A 22,803-nucleotide genomic window follows, 5' to 3' on the forward strand; every position below is an offset into this window, starting at 1 on the left:
CCAGCTGAAAACCACGGTGGTTCGAATGCTGTCTGACCCGTTCGGATCGCTCCTGCGCCGGCCAGAATGGAGAGCCAGAGGCAGCGGAAACTTCAGCCCCCGATTCCAGCTGGCTGTGCTGGGCTGCCGGAGGCCTGAGCAGGCAGGCAGTGTCCTACCCACGGCTCTAGTGTGACTGCATGCTCCAGGGGAGGCCTTGCCTAAAACTGATTGTAGAGGCCCTTGCCAGCATGCATGATCTTGAGTAGCGGCATGGAGCACCCTTGGAGAAGGTGCCTGTGGTCTGCCCTTACAGAGCTGTGCGTGTGTTTGATCATTCAGCTCCTCAAGGCTGGAACGGGCTGATGAGGTCACACATCGTTTGAGGTGGGCGGGATGGACTGCCGTGGTGTGATGGTGTAAGAGCTGTTTTCTCAGCGTGTATCACCGTATATTTAATGTATACTGCTTACAATTTGCTCCATTCTTGCATCTACCTGCCTAAAGCAATCTGTAGGCTAAATGTAGCTGGTTAAATAATGAAGATCACAGCAGAACACAAAGACAAAAAAGTAGTGGGTCTGCCTCGAATCTACAGCACTATGTTAAGAACTTCAGAAGTTAAAAAATCCCGTTCTGCACTGCATGGTGCCACACCAGATCTGTTACCTGCAGTAACAGTAAAATACCAGCTTCCAAAAGAAAGTTCTTTATGGGAAAGAACTGTGAGGTACCATCTGTGAGGTACAAGTTTTTGGAGAGAACTTAAGGGTGTCCTATTGCCCAGCACATCGAATTTGGGAAGGGTGAGCCTTTTCATAACGTGGAATTTAAACAGCTAGAAACTGCAGAAGTGTGAGGAGGCCAGGATAAGATCTGGGCAAAAGGTCACACAGCATAGCACTGTAGGGAGAAACAGGGATGGAGATGTTACTCTAAAATGACAGTCCCCGTTAGCCCTTTGCAGTCCTCAGATTTAAATTTGTCCCAAATGTTGGGGGTTTTATTTTCTGAGGTGCCTGTGCTTGGGCACAGGAAGAAGGCAGGGGTGTGCAGAAAGCAGGCAGTCGTTGGGATTTTTTGCTACACCAATTCTGTGCACTTGGAGGCCTTCCCTTGATTCAGTCAGAGTGGCAGTCCCTTGTAAATGAGTGATTCACAGGGCGGCAGCTGGGCAGGTTCTTCCTGAGACTGCCACCTCCTGACATGCACAGGCCTGAGGCCAGACCCGGTGACCCCTGTGGAGCAGTGATGTGCGGCAGAAATGAGATGTGGTAGGGAGAGTGAGTGGGCAGCCGGGGCCAAGGAGCGGGGGGAGACCTAAGCAGGCTTAAGCTGGCAACGTAGCTCTAGAGTGGAAGGAAATAACCTTTGCATCCAAACTCTACGGATGTCTTTCAGGCATTTTGCATTAGTCAAGTCCACCCCTTCTCATGAGGCAAAGTAAGCCCAAAGTCCTTTATGCTAGGGCTCTTTAGCAGTTTCAGAAGAGCAGTTACAGAAACACCTTTCAATAAGAAGCAGTTTCTGTGAGCAGCTAAGTAGGAAGGGACAGAGGGGAGAACATGGACACCAGTCCTGCTTACACATGGCCATCACAGACCTGAGTACACCACTGGCTCATGTTCACAGAATCACAAAATTAAGCAGATTGGAGAAGACCGCTAAGATCATTGAGTCCAGCCTATCACCTAACCCTTCTAATTAACTAACCCATGGCACTAAGTGCCTTTTCCAGACTCCTTTTAAACACCTCCAGCTGTCAAAGCCCCAGGGTCCTTTTCCACCAGGCAACTTTCATCCACCCTGCTCCAAGACTAAAGAAACTCTAAAGTTAGAAATCAGTTGAAATTAAAACTACACTTAATCACATCTATATTTTTCTTTACTTTGAATTCTCATCATCCTGTTTGTTTGCCATGCTGAGAGCGTGCTCTGCAACTTTGAGAGTGCTGGATAGTTTGAGCTCTGCCTTGGCATGGCACAGAAAGTTAAACCAATGCCATTTTTTGCATGATGTAAATCAAAGCACCTGAGAGAACAGGCTAAATACTAGCACAAGTATACTTTCCTCATAAATGTATTCTAGTTTTCAAAGTATTGCATCCTGGAGCTTTTTTAAGAGCCTTAAAATGTGCATGGAAGAATTGTGCAGGCAGGGTCACTGAATGCAGAGAGAGTGAGCTTTAATCACAGACACTAAGGGAAGCGCTGGAGCAAGTCTCCTGTGGACAGTGGCGAGGTCAAATTGTGGCTCCAAGTTGGAGGAAAAAGACTTTGCACCAAAGCACTCAGATGGTAGTAGCTGAGGTCTTACTTCTGGAGCTCTTAACTCTCAGGGAGTCTGAGCAGTCAGCCTTATCAGCTAGCTCACCGCCAAGTCCTTCCCCCGCAGCTTGCATCTTGGCTGTACAGGGGAGCTCGGGCAGGGGCTGTCTCCAGGCAGAGGCCATGAGGACCCCCAGGAACAGAGTACAGGCCTAGGTTTGCATGGGGAGGGGGGGGCTGAGGAAGGTCAGATCCTGAGGCAGCTGCAGAAGGCAAAGCCAGTATTGCTGTAACAGCCTGTTGCATCAAACACATTTGGCATTCTCATCCATCTTCCCAAGAACAGCATTCAGGCTACAGCTAAGCTAAAGTGACAGTGCTTCAGCTTAGGAAAATGTGGTCTTGGTGCTTTGTGTTCTTACTTTGGATTAAGAACTCCATGGCAAGTGCTTTACTAAACATTTAAGCTGCTTCCTGTCCCTTTGTGCTAGCAGAAAAATGTCAAAGGTCCATAGTCTGGACCTGGCTCTAGTGACAGGAAGGCTTAGACATCCCTTCACAGACGCGGGCACGCTTAGAGAGGCTCACCTGCGCAGGACCCGCGACCTGCTCAGCACCGCCAGCTGCTGTGGTTGAAAAAGTGTGGCCACATGTCCTCTTCTGGCCATAGCTGGTTTCAGATCGTCTCTCCCCTGACTGTCTTCCAAAGTAGTGGCTGCCCGAGGCTCCCCTCCTGAGATCTGTTGGCAGCGTTCCACATGTGAGCACCAAGCTACAGCAGGGAATGATATAAGTGCTCCTTGTCTGCTTCTGTCTGCGGTCGCTGGCTGGGTTACAATCACCATGGAAGTTATCGCCAGTCACTGAAAATTAGAACACCCTCACTGCACTATTTACAGAGCAAAAACCTCAAGGTTCCCCAAGTGCCACAGAGAGATGCCTTTTCCTCCTTACAGTTCCCTACCACGATGAAATCCCAGGTGGAAATGCTAGGTTTACCAAGACACAATGAGAACAGGCTGTCTTGAGGGATGAAGGGTCACCAGGGGATGGTTGGTTTTGCTTATCACACAATCACAGAATAATAGGGGCTGGAAGGGACCTTTGAAGATCATCCAGCCCACGCCCCTGCCAGAGCAGGACTTTTTGTTTATCCCACTTCTCCCTCCTTCCCTCTCCATCTCCTTCCTTTCCCCTCATCTTCCTATTTTCATCTACATCCTTTCCATCTCTCTCCTTTCAGCACCACATCCCCTTTCCCATCCCACCCCACCCCACATTTCCCCCCAAACCCACAGCACCTGGGTGCTGCTGGAGTCTCCTCCCAGCCCAGGTGTCACCACTTTGCCCTCCCTGCCCACTCCCCTATATAAGGGCCCCAGGAGAGGCAAGCCCCAAGCTTGCCCACTTGGGCAGAGGATCCTCCTCGGATCATCACCGGTGAGTGCCCCTGGGGTGCACTGGGTGAGTGGTGGAGGGGATCAAAGGCCGGGGGGCCTGCTGGCCCCCCGGTTTGCTAGGGTAGGTACTTGATATCTCTCTGACATTTCACAGGGGTTTGGTTTGTTTCGTTTCTGCTGTGCAAGAGACAGAGCTTAGCCCTGTTCCTGAGCAGGTGCTTAGCCCTTCCCTTTGTCATGGCTCCAGGAAGGCAGCAGCCCCAAGCTTGCCCAACTGGGCAGAGGATCCTCCTCCTGCCAGCACAGCTGAGTGCCCCTGGAGTGCACTGGGTGAGTGGGGGAGGGGCTGAAAGGCTGGGGGCCTGCTGGACCCCTGGTTAGGCAGGGTAGAGAACTGATGCTCACTGTCACATCACCCATGGGTGCTGGCTGAAACTCCTTACTTAGGCTGAGCTACTCTCAGTTTAGCTGCTTCTTTCTGCTCACTTATGATGAGCTGAAGTACTTGGCTGAACTGGAAGCTCAGGGGGGAGCAGTATTGTGTTGTCTTAGAAGTGTTTTGGTTGGAAAGCCCCTCAAGATCATCAAGCTCAACCTGACACTACTATGGCCATTAAACCATGTCCCTAGGTGCCACGGCCATGTGTTGCATGAACACCTCCTTGGGCATCCTGTTCCAGTGCCTGACCACTCCTGCAGCAAAGAAATTGTTTCTCATGTCCAACCTAAACCTCTCTTGGCACAATTTCAGGCCCTCTCATCTCATTCCATCACCTGATGCTAAGGAGAGGAGACCAACCTCCCTTCACGGAGCTGTGGACAGCAAGGAGGTCTCTCCTCAGCCTCTTTCTCTCCAGGCTAAATACTGCCAGTTTCCCCCAGCCACTCCTCATCAGCCCTGTTCCCAGACCCTTCGCCAGTTTTGTTGTCTGGATGCTCTCCAGCTCCTCAATGTGTTTCTTGGCACAAGGACCCCGAAGCTGCACCCAGGATTTGAGGTGTGGCCTCACGAGTGCCCAGTACAAGGGCACCATTCCTCCCCTGTCTGTGCTGGCCACACCATTGCTGATCCAGGCTGGGCTCAAGGCTGTTTTGAGTACTACCCACAGAGCTTAAGCAAAAATAGGAAGTTTTCCAACCTTATAAAAGAGAAAATTCTTTCTGGAGGATTTTCAACTTAGGTCTTTCTTAGGAAATATAACTGTCTTTAGAAGCTGAGGCTGCCAATAAAACTGCTTTGCCTGTCTGCTCTTCTTGTTGCTTTGTTTTGATGTTTGTACTTTTCATCTTTATCTGCCTCCTGCTGCAGTAAACAGAGCTCTGTGGTGTTCCTGCATTCCCTGGGAAAGGATGAAGGGCAGAAACTAGGCACCAAAAATAAAGGGGAGCTGCAAAGGATGGGAGAAGAGTGAAGGAGAGCAGGATTGGTGAGAGCTGTTGGGTAGTGATAGGACCAGGGGGAATGGAGCAAAACTAGAAGTGGGTAGATTCAGACTGGATGTTAGGAAGTTCTTCACCATGAAGGTAGTGAGACACTGGAGCAGGCTGCCCAAGGAGATGGTGGAAGCCTCATCTCTGGAAGTTTTTAAGGCAAAGATGAATATGGTTCTGGGCAAGCTGATGTAGTGTGAGGTCTCCTTGCCCATGGCAGGGGGCTGGAACTAGATGATCCTTCAGGTCCCTTCCAACCGGGACAATTCTGTGATTTACTACATGAGTCGGGGCTGGAAGGGACCACAAGGGATCAGCCAGTTCCAACCTCCCTGCCATGGGTGGGGACACCACATACTAAATCAGGCTGGCCACAGCCTCACCCAGCCTGGCCTTAAACACCTCCGGGGATGGGGCCTCAACCATCTCCCTGGGCAGCCCCTGCCAGCCTCTCACCGCTCTCATGCTGAAACAACTTCCTCCTCACCTCCAGCCTGAATCTCCCCACCTCCAGCTTTGCTCCATTCCCCCCAGTCCTGTCACTCCCTGACAGACTTAAAAAGTCCCTCCCCAGCTTTCTTGTAGCCCCCTGCAGATCCTGCAAGGCCACAAGAAGGTCCCCTGGGAGCCTTCTCCTCTCCAGACTGCACAGCCCCAACTGCCTCAGGCTCTCCTCACAGCAGAGCAGCTCCAGCCCTCTGCTCATCCTCCTGGCCCTGATCTGGACCCCTTCCAGCACCTCCACAGCCCTCTTGTCCCAGGGGCTTCAGCACTGGATGCAGCACTCCAGGTGGGGTCTCAGCAGTGTGGAGTAGAGAGGCAGGATCCCTTCCCTGCCCTGCTGCCCACACTGCTCTGGCTGCTCCTTGGGAGAAGAGGCAGCAGGCTTGGCTGGGTTGCATAAACAATTCCTTGAGAAAACATCACTTTGGAATCACTTTTTTTCCACTCCAGATGAATAATTACTAGTGAATAAAATAAGAAGGAACTCAGAAGTGGTGAAAAGCAGCTTTCTGCAGAATCCCTGGAGGGAGTCTGAAAGAAGCTATCCAGTTGTGTCAGAGGCCCCACTGCCAATTCTCTGCTTGCTGCTTAACAGACAATCAGGCAGTCATGGACACTCTGCCAGTGCACAGCAGAACCTGACATGGTTCAGCATCAAGCATTTGTCAGCAGCCATCACTGTGCACAGATGCAGCCAGAAATGACTCCTACCTTCTCTCTGAGAAGGGACTGGCGTTAGGCAATGTGTTCATTGACACCTGTAAACTGCTACACTTTATCAGGCCAGCTCCCACCAAAGCTTTTTCTTCTTTTGCATCCTGATGTGAAGCAGGTCTAGGGAGGTTCTCCTGCCCCTCTACTCTGCCCTGGTGAGTAGGATTCTCCCTACAATAATATCAGCCTCCCCTGTCTTCCCTTCAATTTTAACCCATACCCTCTCAACCAGCTCAGCATCTTTCCCCATGTGGAGCTCCACTGATTCTAGCTGGTCACTGATATAGAGGGCAATGCCTCCTCCTCTCCTTCCCTGCCTGTCCCTTGTAAAGAGCTCATGCTCTTGCTGTTGGAACAGAAGTTCCTGCTCGCCACCCTGTCAGCTGCATTTTGACACTTCTCCTTCCCACGGGAGCCAGGTGTGCTTCAGTAGCTCAGCAGATAGGCAGGTGGCTACTAAAGACCAGGGAGTAAGTTCAGGGAGAAACTTCAGGTTTCAGTCTGTGTCCCCCTTTCTTAACTTGGTGTTTATGGAATGATTTTAGAAGACTTTTCAGGACTGCAGACCTTTCCTTTGATCTGTTGTTTGCATCCAGAAGAATCTCTGCTGTTCCACATGTTCCATAAATTAAATGTAGGGTGATGAAAAATAAACAAGACAAACCCTAAGCTATGTCTCCATCTTTCCTTATCCTGCAATTAACCAACAACAGACCACTCTCGGTGCAGGCTCCTATTGTTACCTGTAGAGGCAATCTGAGAGTTGCAAGCTCCCCTGTGCAGTCATGTCAGTAAGACATCTGCCCGCAGCCGCGGCAGAGTAAGGTCATAAAGAGCATCAGCCTGAGCATCCAGCAAGGATTTCCTGGATTACAGCTCAGGCTGACCTTGCCTCAAAGGTGAATGCAGATGAACCCAGAGAGAAAGATTTTAATCTGTTCCTGGTGGATCTTACTAGAGGCTGTGCAAGTGTTGTAAAGGGCCTAACCAGGTAGGGTTGCTGAGCTGAGCCTAAAGGCAGGAGCAAGCCCCAGGGAGAGAATGTGTGGTGACCATTCTTTGGTGTCCTGCATGTGCTGGGCTGCAGCAGGGCAAGAGAGGGGATTCTGCCCCTTGGCTCTGCTCTCCTCACACCCCACCTGCAGTCCTGGGGGCAGTTCTGCAGCCCCCAGCACAAGCAGGACATGGAAGTGTTGGAGCCAGTGCAGAGGAGGCCACCAAGATGCTGAGAGGGCTGCAGCAGCTCTGCTCTGAGCACAGGCTGAGAGAGTTGGGGCTCTGCAGCCTGGAGAAGAGAAGGCTGCCAGGAGACCTTGGAGTGGCCTTGCAGGATCTGAAGGGGGCTGGAGGAGGACTGTGGAGGGACTATTGACAAGGTCTTGTGATGACAGGATGAGGAGGAATGGGTTTGAAGTGGCAGAGTGGGGATTGAAACTGGATGTTAGGAAAGGATTCTTTACAGTGAGGGTGGTGAGACACTGGCACAGGTTGCCCAGGGAGGTTGTGGAGCACAGAATCACCTGGAAGTGTTCAAGGCCAGGTTGGATGAGGCCTTGAGCGACCTGTTCCAGTGAGAGGTGTCCCTGCCTATGGCAAGGGGGTGGAACTGGCTGAGCTTTGAGCTCCCTTCTGACCTAACCCATTCTTTGGTTCTATGTTTCATGAACAGATATCACACAGAATAAAGATGCTCTCAGATCCCTAAGGTAATGAATTTATGGGGCTCTCAGAAAGAAGCAGAGGTTGCAGAAGTCTGGGGATGCTCAGGCAGGGTCCCAGTGGCCAAGCACTCACCTGCCACGCAGACAAAACTCTGTTTGTTAAAGGGTGGTCAGGATTTACAAGTAGAAAAACCTCCACCTTCTGCTTACAGATGGTGTAAACATTATCAAACAGAGGCAAAAAAAGGTATTGGGTAATAAATTTCTGACTTTGCTGACTTAATCAATGCCCTCATTATCAGATTTTCAATTATGAATTGGTCTGGCTGCTGCAGTTATTACTGATCCATAGTAATCCTCCAAGGAGCAGCAGATGACAACGCCAAGTCGCGGTGACCTTCTCATCCCATCTGCTACAGCTGGGCAGGAATTTTCCACCCAAACAGCTGTTCAGTGCAGAGTGAATCCCCAGGAATCTCTGCTTTGATTGGGAATGCACATGTCTCACTGCCTTTGCTGGAGTGGTCCTTGTGGCTCTGACACAGCCTTCTTACAGCCAATGTTCGCCAGGATGGGTTTCCCTGAGGTTATCAGTTAGGTTGTTTTGCTGACCCGGTGGAGGAGAGGAGGCTCAGGAGCACCTGGCAAACAGTGCACTCTGGGCTGGCCCAGCTCTGAGACTAACTTGCTTATTCTGGCCTCACCCAGTGGGGCCTTCCATGTTGCAAGATCCCATCTTCAAGGAGTCTAAACACTCATGGGATGAGTTTTGTTTGCCCACAAGCAGAGCTAAGAAACAGCAGCAGGTAAAGAGGAGAACTTCAAAACTTCACAGGAAAATAGGAACCTGGCATCAGCTTTGGTCCTATTCTTCTCATGGGTGTTTTAGTCGTGTTTTAGTCATGTTTTAAGAGTCATAGCTGGATGAGAAGGAAGCTTCAGATAGTAACCTTCAGACATTATCCCTTCCACCAAATATCAAACTACCTCAGCAATGGTTATCAGTATGTAAAGGTGAGTGGCAGGAGGCTGGATCCAGGCTCTGCTGGGTGATGCTCAGTGCCAGGAAAGGGGCAATGGGTGGCAGCTGAGGCATAGGAAGTTTCTTTAAACATGAGGAGGATTTTTTCCCTGTGAGGGTGTCAGAAGCCTGACACAGGCTGCCCAGGGGGGCTGTGGAGTCTCCCTCTCAGGAGATATTCCAAAGCTGCCTGGGTGTGTTGCTGTGTGATCTGGTATAGGAGATCCTGCTCTGGCAGGGGAGTTGGACTGGCTGAGCTTTGGAGCTGCCTCCCAGCCTGTGATTCTATGACTTAACACTTTTGCTGGCCCACATGGGGTGGTGAATTACCACTAGTCAAAATATTGTCACAAGCTGAAGTAGGTATCCCAAGGTAGCTTAAAATCAGATTGCTTAGAGATCATGAGCAACTGCTCATCAGAGGCCAAAAAAAGCTCATCATCAGTCTGCTAGTGAACAAAAGGTAAACTAGGACAGAACCACATTGTGTGTGAAGTGTCTTGAGCTGCTGGGCATTGCTGCAGCAGGTGCTCTGGGAAGGGAGCCACTCAGGGTGCTTACTTGTCCTGATGCAGTGAAAATGTTTTATTTGCATTCTCAGTAGACACCTCCATGGGAGATGCTCACCTGCCAAAACTCTCCCTCACTCCTCAGAGTTGCATGGCCCTTTAGGAGAGAGCCAGCAAAGTGCCCTTGTGGCCAAGAAGGCCAAGGGCATTGGCTGCATTAAGAAGAGTGTGGCCAGCAGGTAGAGGGAGGTTCTCCTCCTTCTCTACTCTGCCCTAGTGAGGCCACACCTGGACTACTGTGTCCAGGTCTGGGCTCCCTAATTCAAGAAGGACAAGGAGCTACTGGACAGAGTCCAACAAAAGGCCACAAAGATGGGATGGGAGGGGAGTATCTCTCTTACGAGTTGAGGCTGAAGGACATGGGGCTTTTTAGCCTGGAAAAGAGAAGGCTAAGAGGGCATTCTGCCAGTGCTTAGAAACAGCTGAAGGGTGGAGGTCATGAAGATGAGGCTGGCCTCTTTCAGTGGTGGCCAGTGATAGGAGAAGGAACAACAGGTACAAACTAGAACACAGGAGCTTTCACTTGAGCTTCACCAGAAACTTCTTTACTTGGAGGGTGCTGGAGCACTGCAACAGACTGCCCAGAGAGGCTGTGGAGTCTCCTTCTCTGGAGACTCTCAACCCTGCTTGGACACACTCCTGTGCAATCTGATCTAGGGGCATCTGCATTAGCAGTGGGGATGGACCAAAAGATCTCCAGAGGTCTCTTCCAACCTCTACCATTCTATGAAAGGGTGTTCGTGGCCTGAAAAATCTCTCAGCCCAAAGCCACAGAGGTGTCTGAGAGTGAGTCTGGAGTGGATCTCCTCCAATCACATCAGCAAGACAGTGAAAGAATTGAACCCAAGGCACAGAATGACTTGGGTGTTGGTTTCTTGGAATGGGAAAGGATGAGGCAGTGCATTTTAAATGTAGATGCTATCCAGAACGTGGGTTTAATTTAATTTGATTTAAGTAGGGTTTAGAAAGCCAAGCTCCTAAATCCCTTCAGTAACACAGACTAGAATTAAGTCGTCAATGACAGGAACAAGGGTGGCAGGAAGCAAACACAATACTTTACTGCTGCTCAGGGGTGCATTCTTTAGTGGGAAGGATGAGGGAGTCAGAATCTCTTTGAGTGCCTTTGAACTCGTGGAAGCTCAGGAGAGCTGAAAAAAATTAATATGGATTTGCAACAGAACTATGTAAGGAAAAAGTCTGGAGCAGCTGACATAAAGTGGATGTTTATTCCTTAAAGACAGCATATAAGTGAGCAAGTCCTTCCTTTTAAGTCTCCCGGGACACTGCTTTTGCTGTTCACTCATGTTGGGTCAGTTTGCTTTCGTGTCCGTGTGGATTCTAATAGCTGAGACTTCTCAGCAGGCTTAGCAAAGATCTTTGTGAGCTTCAGAAAACATCTTTCTAGCCAACAGAAGTAGGAAGGTAAATCCCTTCCTTATTAGTCAAGGACCAGAGCAGATGCAAGCCTGTCTGGCTCTGCAGTCCTTAGCCAGGTGAAGCTCTGACTGAGTGGCAGCAGCAGCAGAGCGAAGGCAGTGAGGTGAGAGCACAGCAGCTCCTTTGCCGTGTGCAGGCACCATGGCTGTGCTGGCACAGTGTCACACAGTGCCTGCTCCTGCTGTCAGTAGCTGTTTCATGCAAGAAAACTCCATGTTGCCTTTTTGCTTTGCTTCATTCAATAACCAAGGTCAGATGATGCACAGGAGTTCCCTAACTCCGCATTTGAGCTGGCAGTCTTTACAGCAACTGTTGAGATGGTTCTATCGCTGTTCCCTTTAGATTGTCGTTTCTGTATGGAAGAGGAGAAAGAAGGTTTGCAATAGCTTGATCTGTTTATTCATAACTTGCCAGGCCTTTGTCTGGAAGCATCCCGAGCACAAGAAAACAAAGTCCCAACAGGCTGATATGGAATGCTGTACTTTAATTAAATGGGTTTATATTATCTTAGCATTTCTTGGCCAGTTTGTCTCCTGACGAAAAAAGAAGAAAAGAAGTCCATTATTCTGTTAGTACCAACGTGCCTGTCCCAGCTGAAACCACTCTTGAATGGAAGCTCTTTCAAAGAAGGATTTTAGCATTTTAATGGAAGCAGAGATACCAGGTCTGCTTTTAGCTCTGCTCACCACCCCCATTTACATTTGCAGAAGAACTTAGGGCTCAGCAAAGCTGCCAGCACTGGAAATTCAGAGTCTTCACTTATCTGCACACTGCTGCGAGTTGCAGCAGGACTGTAAGTCAGCTTGGTGGGAAGGGTCCCAGTCTGGAGGAGACCTCATCCTTTCAGAGGTTATTTTTTGGGCTTCTCAACACTGACAAAAGCAGTGAGGTACTGGGCTTGAAGCTGTCCTCACAGGCAGTGGGAGGATGTATATCTGCTGGCAGTGGAGTTGCTGCTGATCTGACATTTCTGCAGCGCATCTCAAATGAACATTCCTCTTGCAAGACCTCTGACCAGCAGTCCCAGAGAGGCACACTGGGTGAAAGGATAAGAAAGCAATAATCCACCACCTCCCTGGGCAGCCCATTCCAATGCCAATCACTCTCTCTGACAACAACTTCCTCCTAACAGCCAGCCTAGACCTGCCCTGGCACAGCTTGAGGCTGTGTCCCCTTCTGGTTCTGGCTGCCTGGCAGAAGAGCCCAACCCCACCTGGCTACAGCCACCCTTCAGGGAGCTGCAGATAGCAATGAGCTCTGCCCTGAGCCTCCTCTGCTGCAGGCTGCACACCCCCAGCTCCCTCAGCCTCTCTCGCAGGGCTGTGCTCCAGGCCCCTCCCCAGCCTTGCTGCCCTTCTTCAAACACCTTCCAGCAACTCAGCATCTCTCTGGAATGGAGGAGCCCAGAGCTGGACACAGCACTCAAAGTGTGGCCTGAACAGTGCTGAGCACAGGGGTAGAAGAACCTCCCTTGTCCTGCTGCCCACACTGCTCCTGAGCCAGCCCAGGATGCCATTGGCTCTGCTGCCCACCTGGGCACACTGCTGCCTCCTCTTCAGCTCCTCTCTGCCAGCACCCCCAGATCCCTCTCTGCCTGGCTGCTCTCAGCCACTCTGTCCTCTTCTCGGTTGCTACCTGAGATGTGAGGATGGGTACCAAAAGCATTCAGAGCCGTTCCTTTTTGCCATGCCTTGGCATTGTGTCTAATGTCCCTTCTCAACAGGACAAATCCATCTGTGCCAAGTTCCAGGCCACAGTGGCCAGGCTGCACCCTGCATGCTTGCTCAGAGAGAGTTCACTGAATCCCTTTGCCCTGGAGCCTGTGCAGCTGACACCTGGTGGCATTAGGGAAGCTATGGAAACAGTGGCATTTTGTTTTCTCCCAAGCAGTTTGGCTATCAGAAGCACAACCAATGTTGTTGTTCCTTATTGTGCATGTGAGGGACAATTGAGTCTGGAGCCTCAGTAGGTGAGGATGAAAAGAATGCAATGCTTCATCTGCCGTTTGTACATGAGCTCAGTGTGGGACGCAGGAGTGTCAGCCCGCACGAGCTGGCTGGAGCGTCTGACGCTGTTCTAGCATTGCTGGACAGCCAGCTCAGCTCTCAGAAATGCTCCAGCTCTCTACAGGCTCTTTTTAAAATAGCCTCTTCCCTGTGGGATCTAACCCTTGCTGCTTTAAAGATGCATCTTGCTCTGGTAGGCATCTGCAGTTTATGATGTGGACCACAAGGGCCGGTGGGGTGTCACCAGTGCAGCCCAGCTGCTGTGCCTCAGGCACTTGTTTGGTAGCAGATTTCTGACACACATCCACGGCAGTGAGTGAAAACATATTGGAGACAGGCAGGATGAGAAACAGATGGTTCACCTCTCAGCAGATTACTTTCAGATGTTCTATGAAGGGTTTTCTAGTGACATTTGGTTCTGCCTCCCAAACTATTCCACCAAAGAATGGATTGCAGGGTTTGGGGGGAGCCTTTTTTGGACAGGATGTTTCTTTCAGATGGCTAAAAGGGGGTGATGTCAATCATAGAATCTGAGAATGGCTTGGACTGGAAAGGACCTCAGAGCTCACCTACTCCAACCTCCCCAACATGGTCAGGGACCCATCTCAACTAGACTTGGCTGCTCAAAGCCTCATCCAACCTGGCCTTCAACACCCCCTGTGAGGAGGCATCCACAACCTCCCTAGGCAACCTATTGCAGGGTCCTACCACCCTCCCACTGAAGAACTTCCTCCAAAGATCCTGTCTGATCCTGTCTGTCTTGCCTAAGCATTTAATCCAGCCTTTACAAGCCGTATGCACTGTGCAGGTTGACTGCCAGAGCACCAGAACCTAAATTGTCAGGAATAATCCTTCAGAAGATGGTCTGAAAGATTCCTCCTCTACTGAGAACTCTTCATTACAATCAGATGTAACCTGCTGTTAGGAGCCAGCAATGGTCACAGTGCTGTCTTCAGCTACTGCTCTCTCCCTTTGTTATTGTTGGGCTGTGCCTGTGGATGCTACCTACAGAAATACAGTATGTAGCAGTGAAGATGCAAGTAGGAACAGGACATTACAGCCTGGTTTGGTCAATAGGATGAAAATGTTCACCTTAGCTGAATCATAGAATCATAGAATCAACCAGGTTGGAAGAGAACTCCAAGATCATCCAGTCCAACCTATCCCCCAGCCCTATCCAATCAACCAGACCATGGCACTAAGTGCCTCAGCCAGGCTTTTCTTGAAGACCCCCAGGGACGGTGCCTCCACCACCTCCCTGGGCAGCCAATTCCAATGCCAATCACTCTCTCTGTGAAGAACTTCTTCCTAACATCCAGCCTATACCTACCCTGGCACAACTTGAGACTGTATCCCCTTGTTCTGTTGCTGGTTGCCTGGCAGAAGAGACCACCCTCCACCTGGCTACAATGTCCCTTCAGGTAGTTGTAGACAGTAATAAGATCACCCCTGAGCCTCCTCTTCTCCAGGCTAAACAACCCCAGCTCCCTCAACCTCTCCTCATAGGATTTGTGCTCCAGGCCCTTCACCAGCTTTGTTGCCCTTCTCTGGACATGTTCCAGCACCTCAACATCTCTCTTGAATTGAGGGGCCCAGAATTGGACACAGTACTCAAGGTGTGGTCTGACCAGTGCTGAGTACAGGGGAAGAATAACCTCCCTCGTCCTACTGGCCACACTGTTCCTGATGTATGTAAATATCTGGTTTTCAGAAATTGCTTCTGTCTCATAGGAGGAAAATATGTTGGGATGCTTCAGGAACAGGCCAGAGTGTTTTTGCCATTGTGAGCAGCAGCAGAGTGAGCACAGGTCACCCTTAGAGGCAAAGTGTTATTAGCAACCGATAGAACCTGGCAAGCAAGCAAACAGGACAGACAAAGTGTGATCATTTGGGCTGCTCAGACATGGCCTAGGGGCTAAGTGCCTTCTTGTGAAAACGTTCGTAGGTAGCACCAGTGGCCATGGGCCTGAATTCTGAAAATCTCCCTGCTGGGGCTGCAGTCCTCTTCTGGCAGGTGAACTCTCACCCTGCCCACACTGCTGACTGCGCAGCACCGCAGTCCTCGTCTTACACGGGGGAAGGTGCTGAGTCCCTTCAGCCCAGCGACTGCAGAGAGCTGCAGTGTTACCATCAGAACTGCCCTCTGTGTCTCCTGATAAAAACAAACCAAAGATGAAAGAGATCCTTTGTCCTTCCGGATAACTAAGTGTTGTATCCTGGAGTTGTTCCACGCACACGTGAGTTGCCCAGGGGCCACAGCACTCTCTCAGGTCGTTTGTCTTCCTTTCCAAGAGCTGGCCCTCACCCGCAAAACTGGGATCCCAATATACACATCCTCACTTGGCAGTTCCCCTGCCCTGACCTCAGCTCCATGCAGCTCTCGTCTCTCTTCTCTGGCCTGTTTGGAAGTGCTGTTTGTAATGGCACTTCAGCTCACAGAGCACCCTGAGCACAGTGCTCAGTTAGTTATTTGTGGCATCATAAGGTTAAGACCTTCTGTAGCAGGCAAACCACATTTTAGCTCTTGTTATGCCTCTTCCCTCAGTTTGCTTTTCTCTCTTTGTGCCTGGCAGGGTACAAAGCTGTGAGCTGTCCAGATCTTCCTGCAGGTGTCTCGGAGGACATCGCCGCAGCTGGGGAGGCAAACACAGCCTCTATCTTCATCCTGACAAAGCAGGCCACCGCTGGCCCAGAGGCTGAGCCAGCTGCCGACAAGCAGGTGCTTGCAGCTCTCCTGCCTACGGAGGGAACAGAAGCAAGGAGGCAGGTCAGGAGTGGAGACGAGCCGCAGGGAGCAGGTGTGCAGACATGACACTGAGGGTGACAGTACTTGGCTAGTGCAGTGCATGACTGCCCAGGCAGAAGGCCTGGGACAGACTTGTGTGCACCAGCCTCATTTTTACCAACCAGGATGAAACCCAGAGAGGTGCAGCAACAGGCCATAGTACCTGGCAACATAGCGCTGGAGAGAGCACTGGGATCCTGTACCCCCTTCTCCTGCCCTCTCGTCTCTTTTGTAGCACTCTGCGTGAGAGCTCTCTTGTCCTAGGGGACAAACTGCAGGATGAGGAGCTGTGCCCTTTGCCAGGTCCATGTGCCCTGCTGAGTGCAGAGGGAGAGCTTCTCTGGCTGGGTATTGTGCCTGGTTTTTACAAGCACACTCTGACAAAAACAGTAGTGCTTTGCCTGCTAAAGTGCTTTTGCTTTGAACCTGACCCAGATCTTTCCAAGCTGTCTGAGCTACAGAGCTAACTGGAATGCTGCAAACCCTGCCTGCTTCCCCTGGCACATGGTGTGCAGCTCCTGCTGCACAGCTGAAGTGGGAGCTCAGAGCTGATATGGTTGGGCTGTGTACTGCATGCAGACTACAGATGGACTGGCAGGCATGGGTGGGCATCCAGCCTGTTCCGCTGCTGGCAGTGTGGACCTGCACATTCACAGTGGCAGACTGGGAAAGATGCCTTTAAAAAACTCAAAACCTGCATTATTTGCTGGGGTTGTTTAGCCTGGAGAAGAGGAGGCTCAGGGGTGACCTCATTGCTGTCTACAACTACCTGAAGGGAGGCTGTAGCCAGGTGGGGGTTGGTCTCTTCTCCTAGGCAGCCAGCAACAGAACAAGAGGACACAGTTTCAAGTTGTGCTGGAGGAGGTCTAGGCTGGATGTTAGGAGGAAGTTGTTGTCAGAGAGAGTGATTGGCATTGGAATGGGCTGCCCAGGGAGGTGGTGGAGTCGCTGTCCCTGGGGGTGTTCAAGAAAAGCCTGGATGGGGCACTTGGTGCCATGGTCTGGTTGACTGGATAGGGCTGGGTGCCAGGTTGGGCTGGATAATCTTGGAGGTCTCTTCCAACCCGGTTGATTCTATGACTCTATTTAATACAGACAGTTGCATTTGTATGTTGTTCAGATGTGGGATGCTCTGTGTATGATGGCTCCCTAAAGTCCAGTGATACATCCTGGGTCACGGATTCGCTGTGGGACGCTGGCTGGAGACCCAAGACTGACTTTGTACTCCCCCCCTTGTCAAAAAAACACTTTCAGAAACACAACAGAATAGGTGGATTGGAAGCTGCCAGCGACCTTACCCAAGGTCTGACCTCTCTGTCAGTGTGTGAGGCAAGGATCCAGTACTGAAAGATGCATTTCAGAGAGACAGGCACTGAAATCCTATCTTGGCTGAAGTGCAGGGGGGTTGATCAGCAGATTTTACTTGTGTGGCAGCGGAGCTGAGGTGGAGCTGGCGTCTCGGTTTCAAACACAAAGCCTAATAATAAAAACAGGACCTTGAAGACTGCCGAATAAACTTCTGTGTCCAGTTGCACTCCTGACTGGGTGAGCAACCTTGGCAGAAACTCGACATTGAGATTTCCAAGGCTGCACCAGAAAGAGAGAAATGCAGCAGGAGCTTGCAGGGGGCAGCTGCTCAGGCAGGCAGCTAGAGGCATGGCTTGGCTGTGGGACCAGGTGATGGATGGTGGGCAAAGGGCCTTCAGGAAAAGAGAACTGAGCACGTGACTGTTTGCAGAACTTGGCTGGAAAATATCATCTGGGAGGAAGGGAGCCACATTCTTCTCCCTCCAACCTAGCCCACTTCTAGCTGCAAAGTCCTGCTGAATATGCAGAGCCTCACCTAGCTGGTGACAAACATGGGGGTGTATGGATGGGATTATCTTATTATTCTTTTGCTGTGTTCATAGCAGTAAGATCAAAGGAAGGATCCCACGCTCCACTGCAGATAGGCCTTTCCCTTCTTCTGTAAGCAGAGTGACTTTGGGTTTTTTTAATCAGCAGAAGTCATTCTCATGTTAGTGTTTGCAGGGTAAGGCTGAAAGTGCTCAAGTGAAACCTTAAGTTTTTGGAAAGCCATAGTAAGATTACATTCCATCTGGCTGCAAGAGAATAAAGGGAAAGGAATAATACAGATCAATTCTAACCCAGCACTGGGGAATTTAAAGGTGAGTTTTGAAATAGCTGTTCCTGCTTGTCATCGTGGTCTCAGAAAGGGGGTCTATGGGTGCCAAAGGAAAGTATTAGAAGAGGCTGAATAGAAATGTGGCCATTTCCATTTCACTAACTGTGATGAATTTTGAGAGGATGCTTCATCTGCTGGGCAAGGCTAAATTACAGACAGGATGGGAGATGGGTTTTGGGTTCAGTGCAAGGCTGCAAATCACTTGAGGGCTCCACTAACATCAGACAGCAGGGGTGTGACCAGTTTAGGGATTTAGAAACATTGCCACTCAAGCACCATTCATTGATTTGTTTGCATAAAACCACAGTTTGATAAAGTGCCTTTTCTCCACAGATGAACTCTCTGTGATTTTCCTATCAATGCTTAGAAGTGCTGAAGCAATGAAAAGTATCCAAAGCTCACTGTAGTGAAGCAGCTGCTCTGCTTTCTGGGGTCGCCTGGGCTATTCTCACTGCTCAGCCAGCTCACTGGCCTGATGTCCCAGTTCCCCTCTGTGCCAGTGTCCTCTTTGCCACCCAGGGAGACACCATTATTCTGGGCCCTGCAGTGATCATCAGACCTGATGTGTAACACATGAAGTTCTTGAGAGAACCTGCGGCACAAGCAAGAGCCTTCTTACCAGGCAGCTTTGGCTGCAGACCCCCATGGTCTGCAGCTGATCACAGGTGCCACAGGCAGCTCTGTCTGGTGTCTGAGCCTGTGAGCTGAGAGATGAAACCCGAGGACACCACATACTCACATACTTCTGCTTGCACAGGACTGTGAGTCAAGGGACAGCTATGAGTAGGCAAGACCCATAGGAGAGCTTGGACCCCTTGTCCCAGCCTCAGTCCTGTTTTTAGAGGGGTGCTGAGCAGCTCCTGCTGTCAGGCTGTGCAATCGCTGCTAGCAGCTGCATGCTTCTGGCCCTCCTCCTGATACCATTTCTCTCTCCCAGCAAGGCCTGGACATGATTTTGTCCTGCTCTTTGTTCCAATGCTATCACTGTCACAGTACTTGGGTTTCACAAAGACCTACCAGGTAGCATTTCTGGGGAGCTGCAAACATCATGTTGCTGGTGGAGCAAGGCAAGGCAAAGAGGTATGTCCCCACTGTGCAAAAGAGTGTGCCCAGGCAGACTGCATCCTGTGGGTTTCTATCCCTCTGAGATAAACAATCTGAATTCCTTCTCTGTGACAAGAGGGCACAGTCGCACTCCCCCAGGGAGCAGGGAGGGAAGGAAGGTGCATGCATGCCCTCTCCAAACGTATGGATAGGAAGAGGCCTGGTGTTGCTCCCTGCTGCACACAGCAGGAAGACTTCCATGCAGAGGCAAAGAGACTTCTCCTAGAGCTGTGAAACGACAGCCCTAGTTACAGTTGCACAAGCAAGTACCTTCTGCACGGTTACTGGAAGCCTTCAGTGATTTGCTTGGCCATCTGTCAGTCAGCTGTTACAGTCATAGGGGGAAAGGAACATATAGGACAGTGACGTGAAGGATGTGTCTGAAACAGTATTTTAACCCTACTAGATGGAGATCAGTCATAGAATCAACCAGGTTGGAAGAGACCTCCAAGGTCATCAGTGGGCTCCAGATCTCCAGCTCTGTCGTCATCCATTTTCAGGGTTTTTCCCAGTGCCAGCAGTTCCAGAGGAGTTCCTGGGGGATGCATACCAAAGTTGAGTGAACAGAGAGATGCTCTAGTTTTGAAGCCTCAGTTTAGGAAGTACATCTGCAAGATGAAGTGCTAGTTTAGAAAATCAGTTCCACACACTTTTCAGCTTCAGAGAGATTTCAGGCAAAAAAGACCTAACCTGTTAGCTCATTTGTCCACCTTCCTCGCCAAGGGATGATTGTGGGAGCCACTGATACCTGAATTATGTCTTCCCCGCTGCCCTCTTTGCAGCAGCATCAAAGCGTTGGCTGCAGGTTGTTCATGGTGGCTTGCAGCTTCTACATCAAACGCACCACTGTTAGCTATGCTTAGCAGGGGAAGCAGCCTGCAGGGGAAGCAGCCAGCAGCCGGATGCAGCTTTCCAAAGGACAGGACAAAGCTTTGTGCAGTAATTTTGATTCCTCTGAATCAGGCTCATATATTCAGAGAAGAGAACGAGAAAAGAGAACAGCTCAGTGCATGACAGCTTCGTGCTTCATTACCTTCCCCCTGCCTCCAGGACAAATGAGTTTTCCCTATGTCGGGTACAGATAGGTTAGGATTAATTCTCGACTTTCTCAGCCAAGACAAATATCCAGAACTCTGAATTCTTTCCCTGCAATTTGATGAGGAAGCAACTATGTTGCCTTTACCTCTGGAAAATCATCACCTCCTGGGGATCGATAGCTCTTTAATTTGGTTCTGAAATTGCTGCTAGGAGGTGCACACAGGTACGGCTTAAATTCCAGAGCCCAGCACTCGCAAATACTCAGATTAGTAGAAACAGAGGCAAGAACCTACTTGTGAGCTCGTTTGTACCCTTCAGCATCGGGAGGGACCCCGCTGGGACTGCAAGGGTTAACATGGCACAGCCGTTAGGAGGGAGAGGAGAAACAGGCCCCAGCAGCATACATGTGTTCCCTTGCCGTGCTAAATCTCATTTTCTTATGCCATTTTTCTATCTCTAGCAGCTAATTTCTCTTCTGGGTCGCTCCAATGTTTGCCTAGCGGAAGAGGAGCCCGAGTCCGGCGGAGCTCAGCGGCAGGAGCCTCCTCGGCGGCGCAGCCTCCGGCGCGCACTGGTGGGCTGCGGAGCTCCGTAAAAGCCCTTCCTGGGATGCGGCTCTCGCTAAACGCCGTAGGCAGAATACATAACCCGGGAGGCTACGAGCCCATCCTCCTCGCCGGACCTGCGGGGTGATGGATGTGCCTTTTGTTCCAGTGCTCGCAGCACTCCCCGCCGGCCCCGCCAACTCGGCGCTCCTGCAGAGCTGCTTCGCTGCTGGCAGCAGTGCCGGGCAGCGCTGGGGGCACTGGGCACGGCAGGTGAGGCACTGCAGGGGGCACCCCGGGCAGAAACCCGACAGGACGCAACCGATATTGGCAATTTTACAGACTTGAACAAGGCAGTGATTACAGCAAAACCAGAGAGATCAGTGTTGCTCTCCTGCCCAGCAGCGGCCGCTCCACATAGCCAAGGAGAGGACAAGAAGCTGACCAATAACTTGAATCCTTTTCAAAGAGTAAAATCCCTTTTCTTTAATAACATCTCCCTTTAAAAGGACGTTTGCATTTTTGCAGCCAGCTGAACAAACACAGTATCAGATGGAGTCCCTCTTTCTCCTCCCAGCATGCTCATGGCTGGAATATGCAAAGCTTTAATCTCCGTTTATAAGAATATTAGTTAATAAAATTTACACTCAGTGTTGCTAGGGAGTCCAAATGGCAAATCATGATGCTCTCGGTACCCGGAGATGGTTGACAAGGTATTAGTAATCTGGGCTGCAATACCCTTCTGTCATGCTGCAATACAGGAAGTGTGTTTGGTGCACTAATGTGAGCAACAAGAGATGGAATTTTACTGCTATACTCCTTCTGCTGAATCCTGAGATCCTTTATAAGGACTTGGCTTTTAAAAAGAATGGTCATAACATGATGCTTTTAGTGTGAGGAGGCAAAGTTTGCCAGTGATTGCCTAAGGAGACCACTTCTAAGCGACCGTTTGGGAACTTGGGCATCCCTTTTACTATGTCTGATTTAAAGGGAACATCTGCCCTGGGGTCTGGTTGGTTGGACAGGGCTGGGTGCTAGGTTGGGCTGGAGGAGCTTGGAGCTCTCTTCCAACCTGGCTGATTCTAATCTATGAAAGAAAAGGTCCCTGTCTCTCTGACAGGGTTTAAGATGTTCCCTGGATGCTACAGCTGGTGCAGATGCAGAGCCTGCAGCATTCTGGGAAGGCTGCAGTGGTGCTGCTGCTGCTCTGCCTGTGCTCTGGAGAGAGAAGCCAGTTAGACCAATCAGCTGCACTTGTGGCATTGCAGCTGCAGCAGGTGCAGGAGTTCCTTGTGTTGCATCACAGGCACTTGGGTTGCTAACAAAATAGCAATCACCATGGGATCTGTGGAAATGTGGTCTTACCAAGCACCTCTTTCAAGGGCTGCAGGGAAGCCCTCTGGAGCACCATTTAATCCAATTGTTGTAGCCATCAATTATTTTCATTAGAAGGCAGATAAAAGAGCAAGATGCTGAATTCTGAGCGCTCCAAAAAGTGGTGAACAAAACCTTCCCAGGTACTTCAACATCTCCTTGAGCTGCAAAGAAGTAATTAAAATTTCATTTTTGTTAGAGGAAAAAGCAATCAATCATTATTCTTTCACAAAGAGCTCTTTTTGCAATTGAATGAGCCAGTTCCCCTTTCTGCTTAGCACATTTAAGACTCTGCCGCGTGTCACAAATTAGACTAGAGCATCCTTCCCTGCACCATTTTGGGGCTGGAGGCCCACTGGGTGCAAGAGAGCCACTAAGGGCAGACAGGCACTGCTGAGCCCTCTGCAAACGTGACTCAGTACCTGGAGGTGAGACAGTTAGAGACTGTTAGTGATGTGCACTTGTAGGCAGCACACAGACCAAAGAGATGAGGCTGCTTCTCATGCCTGCTCCATGCTGTGCATCAGGATGTGACACAGCTGCCCCAGCAGTTACACCTCACAGAATCACAGCAACATGCAGGTTGGCAAAGCCCCTCAGGATCTCCAAGTCCAACCTAGAACCCTACTCCACAAGGTTCATCTTAAACCACATCCCTAAGCACTGCATCCAAATGACCCTTAAACACATCCACCTCCGTGTGCCTGCTGAGCCTTTGGCTGCAGCTGTTAGCCCTCGCTTCTTACCCAGCCTGGGCCATGCTCATCGCAAAGGGAGAGGGG

At 50.4% G+C, this 22,803-nt stretch overlaps 1 protein-coding gene across 1 annotated transcript; it reads left to right on the plus strand.

Annotated features, from left to right (window-relative positions):
* Nucleotides 1-25: 25 nt before the first annotated feature.
* On the plus strand, nt 26-22,217 carry LOC135187489 (uncharacterized). The gene is made up of 4 exons (XM_064166254.1): nt 26-146; nt 3,622-3,687; nt 15,564-15,788; nt 20,563-22,217. Exons 1-4 carry the CDS (start codon nt 26-28, stop codon nt 20,793-20,795), a joined length of 645 nt encoding a protein of 214 aa, XP_064022324.1. The 3' UTR covers nt 20,796-22,217.
* The last annotated feature ends 586 nt before the right edge of the window (nt 22,218-22,803 follow it).

The sequence above is a fragment of the Pogoniulus pusillus genome, chromosome 27 (genome assembly GCF_015220805.1).
Source record: "Pogoniulus pusillus isolate bPogPus1 chromosome 27, bPogPus1.pri, whole genome shotgun sequence".
Lineage (NCBI taxonomy): Eukaryota > Metazoa > Chordata > Aves > Piciformes > Lybiidae > Pogoniulus > Pogoniulus pusillus.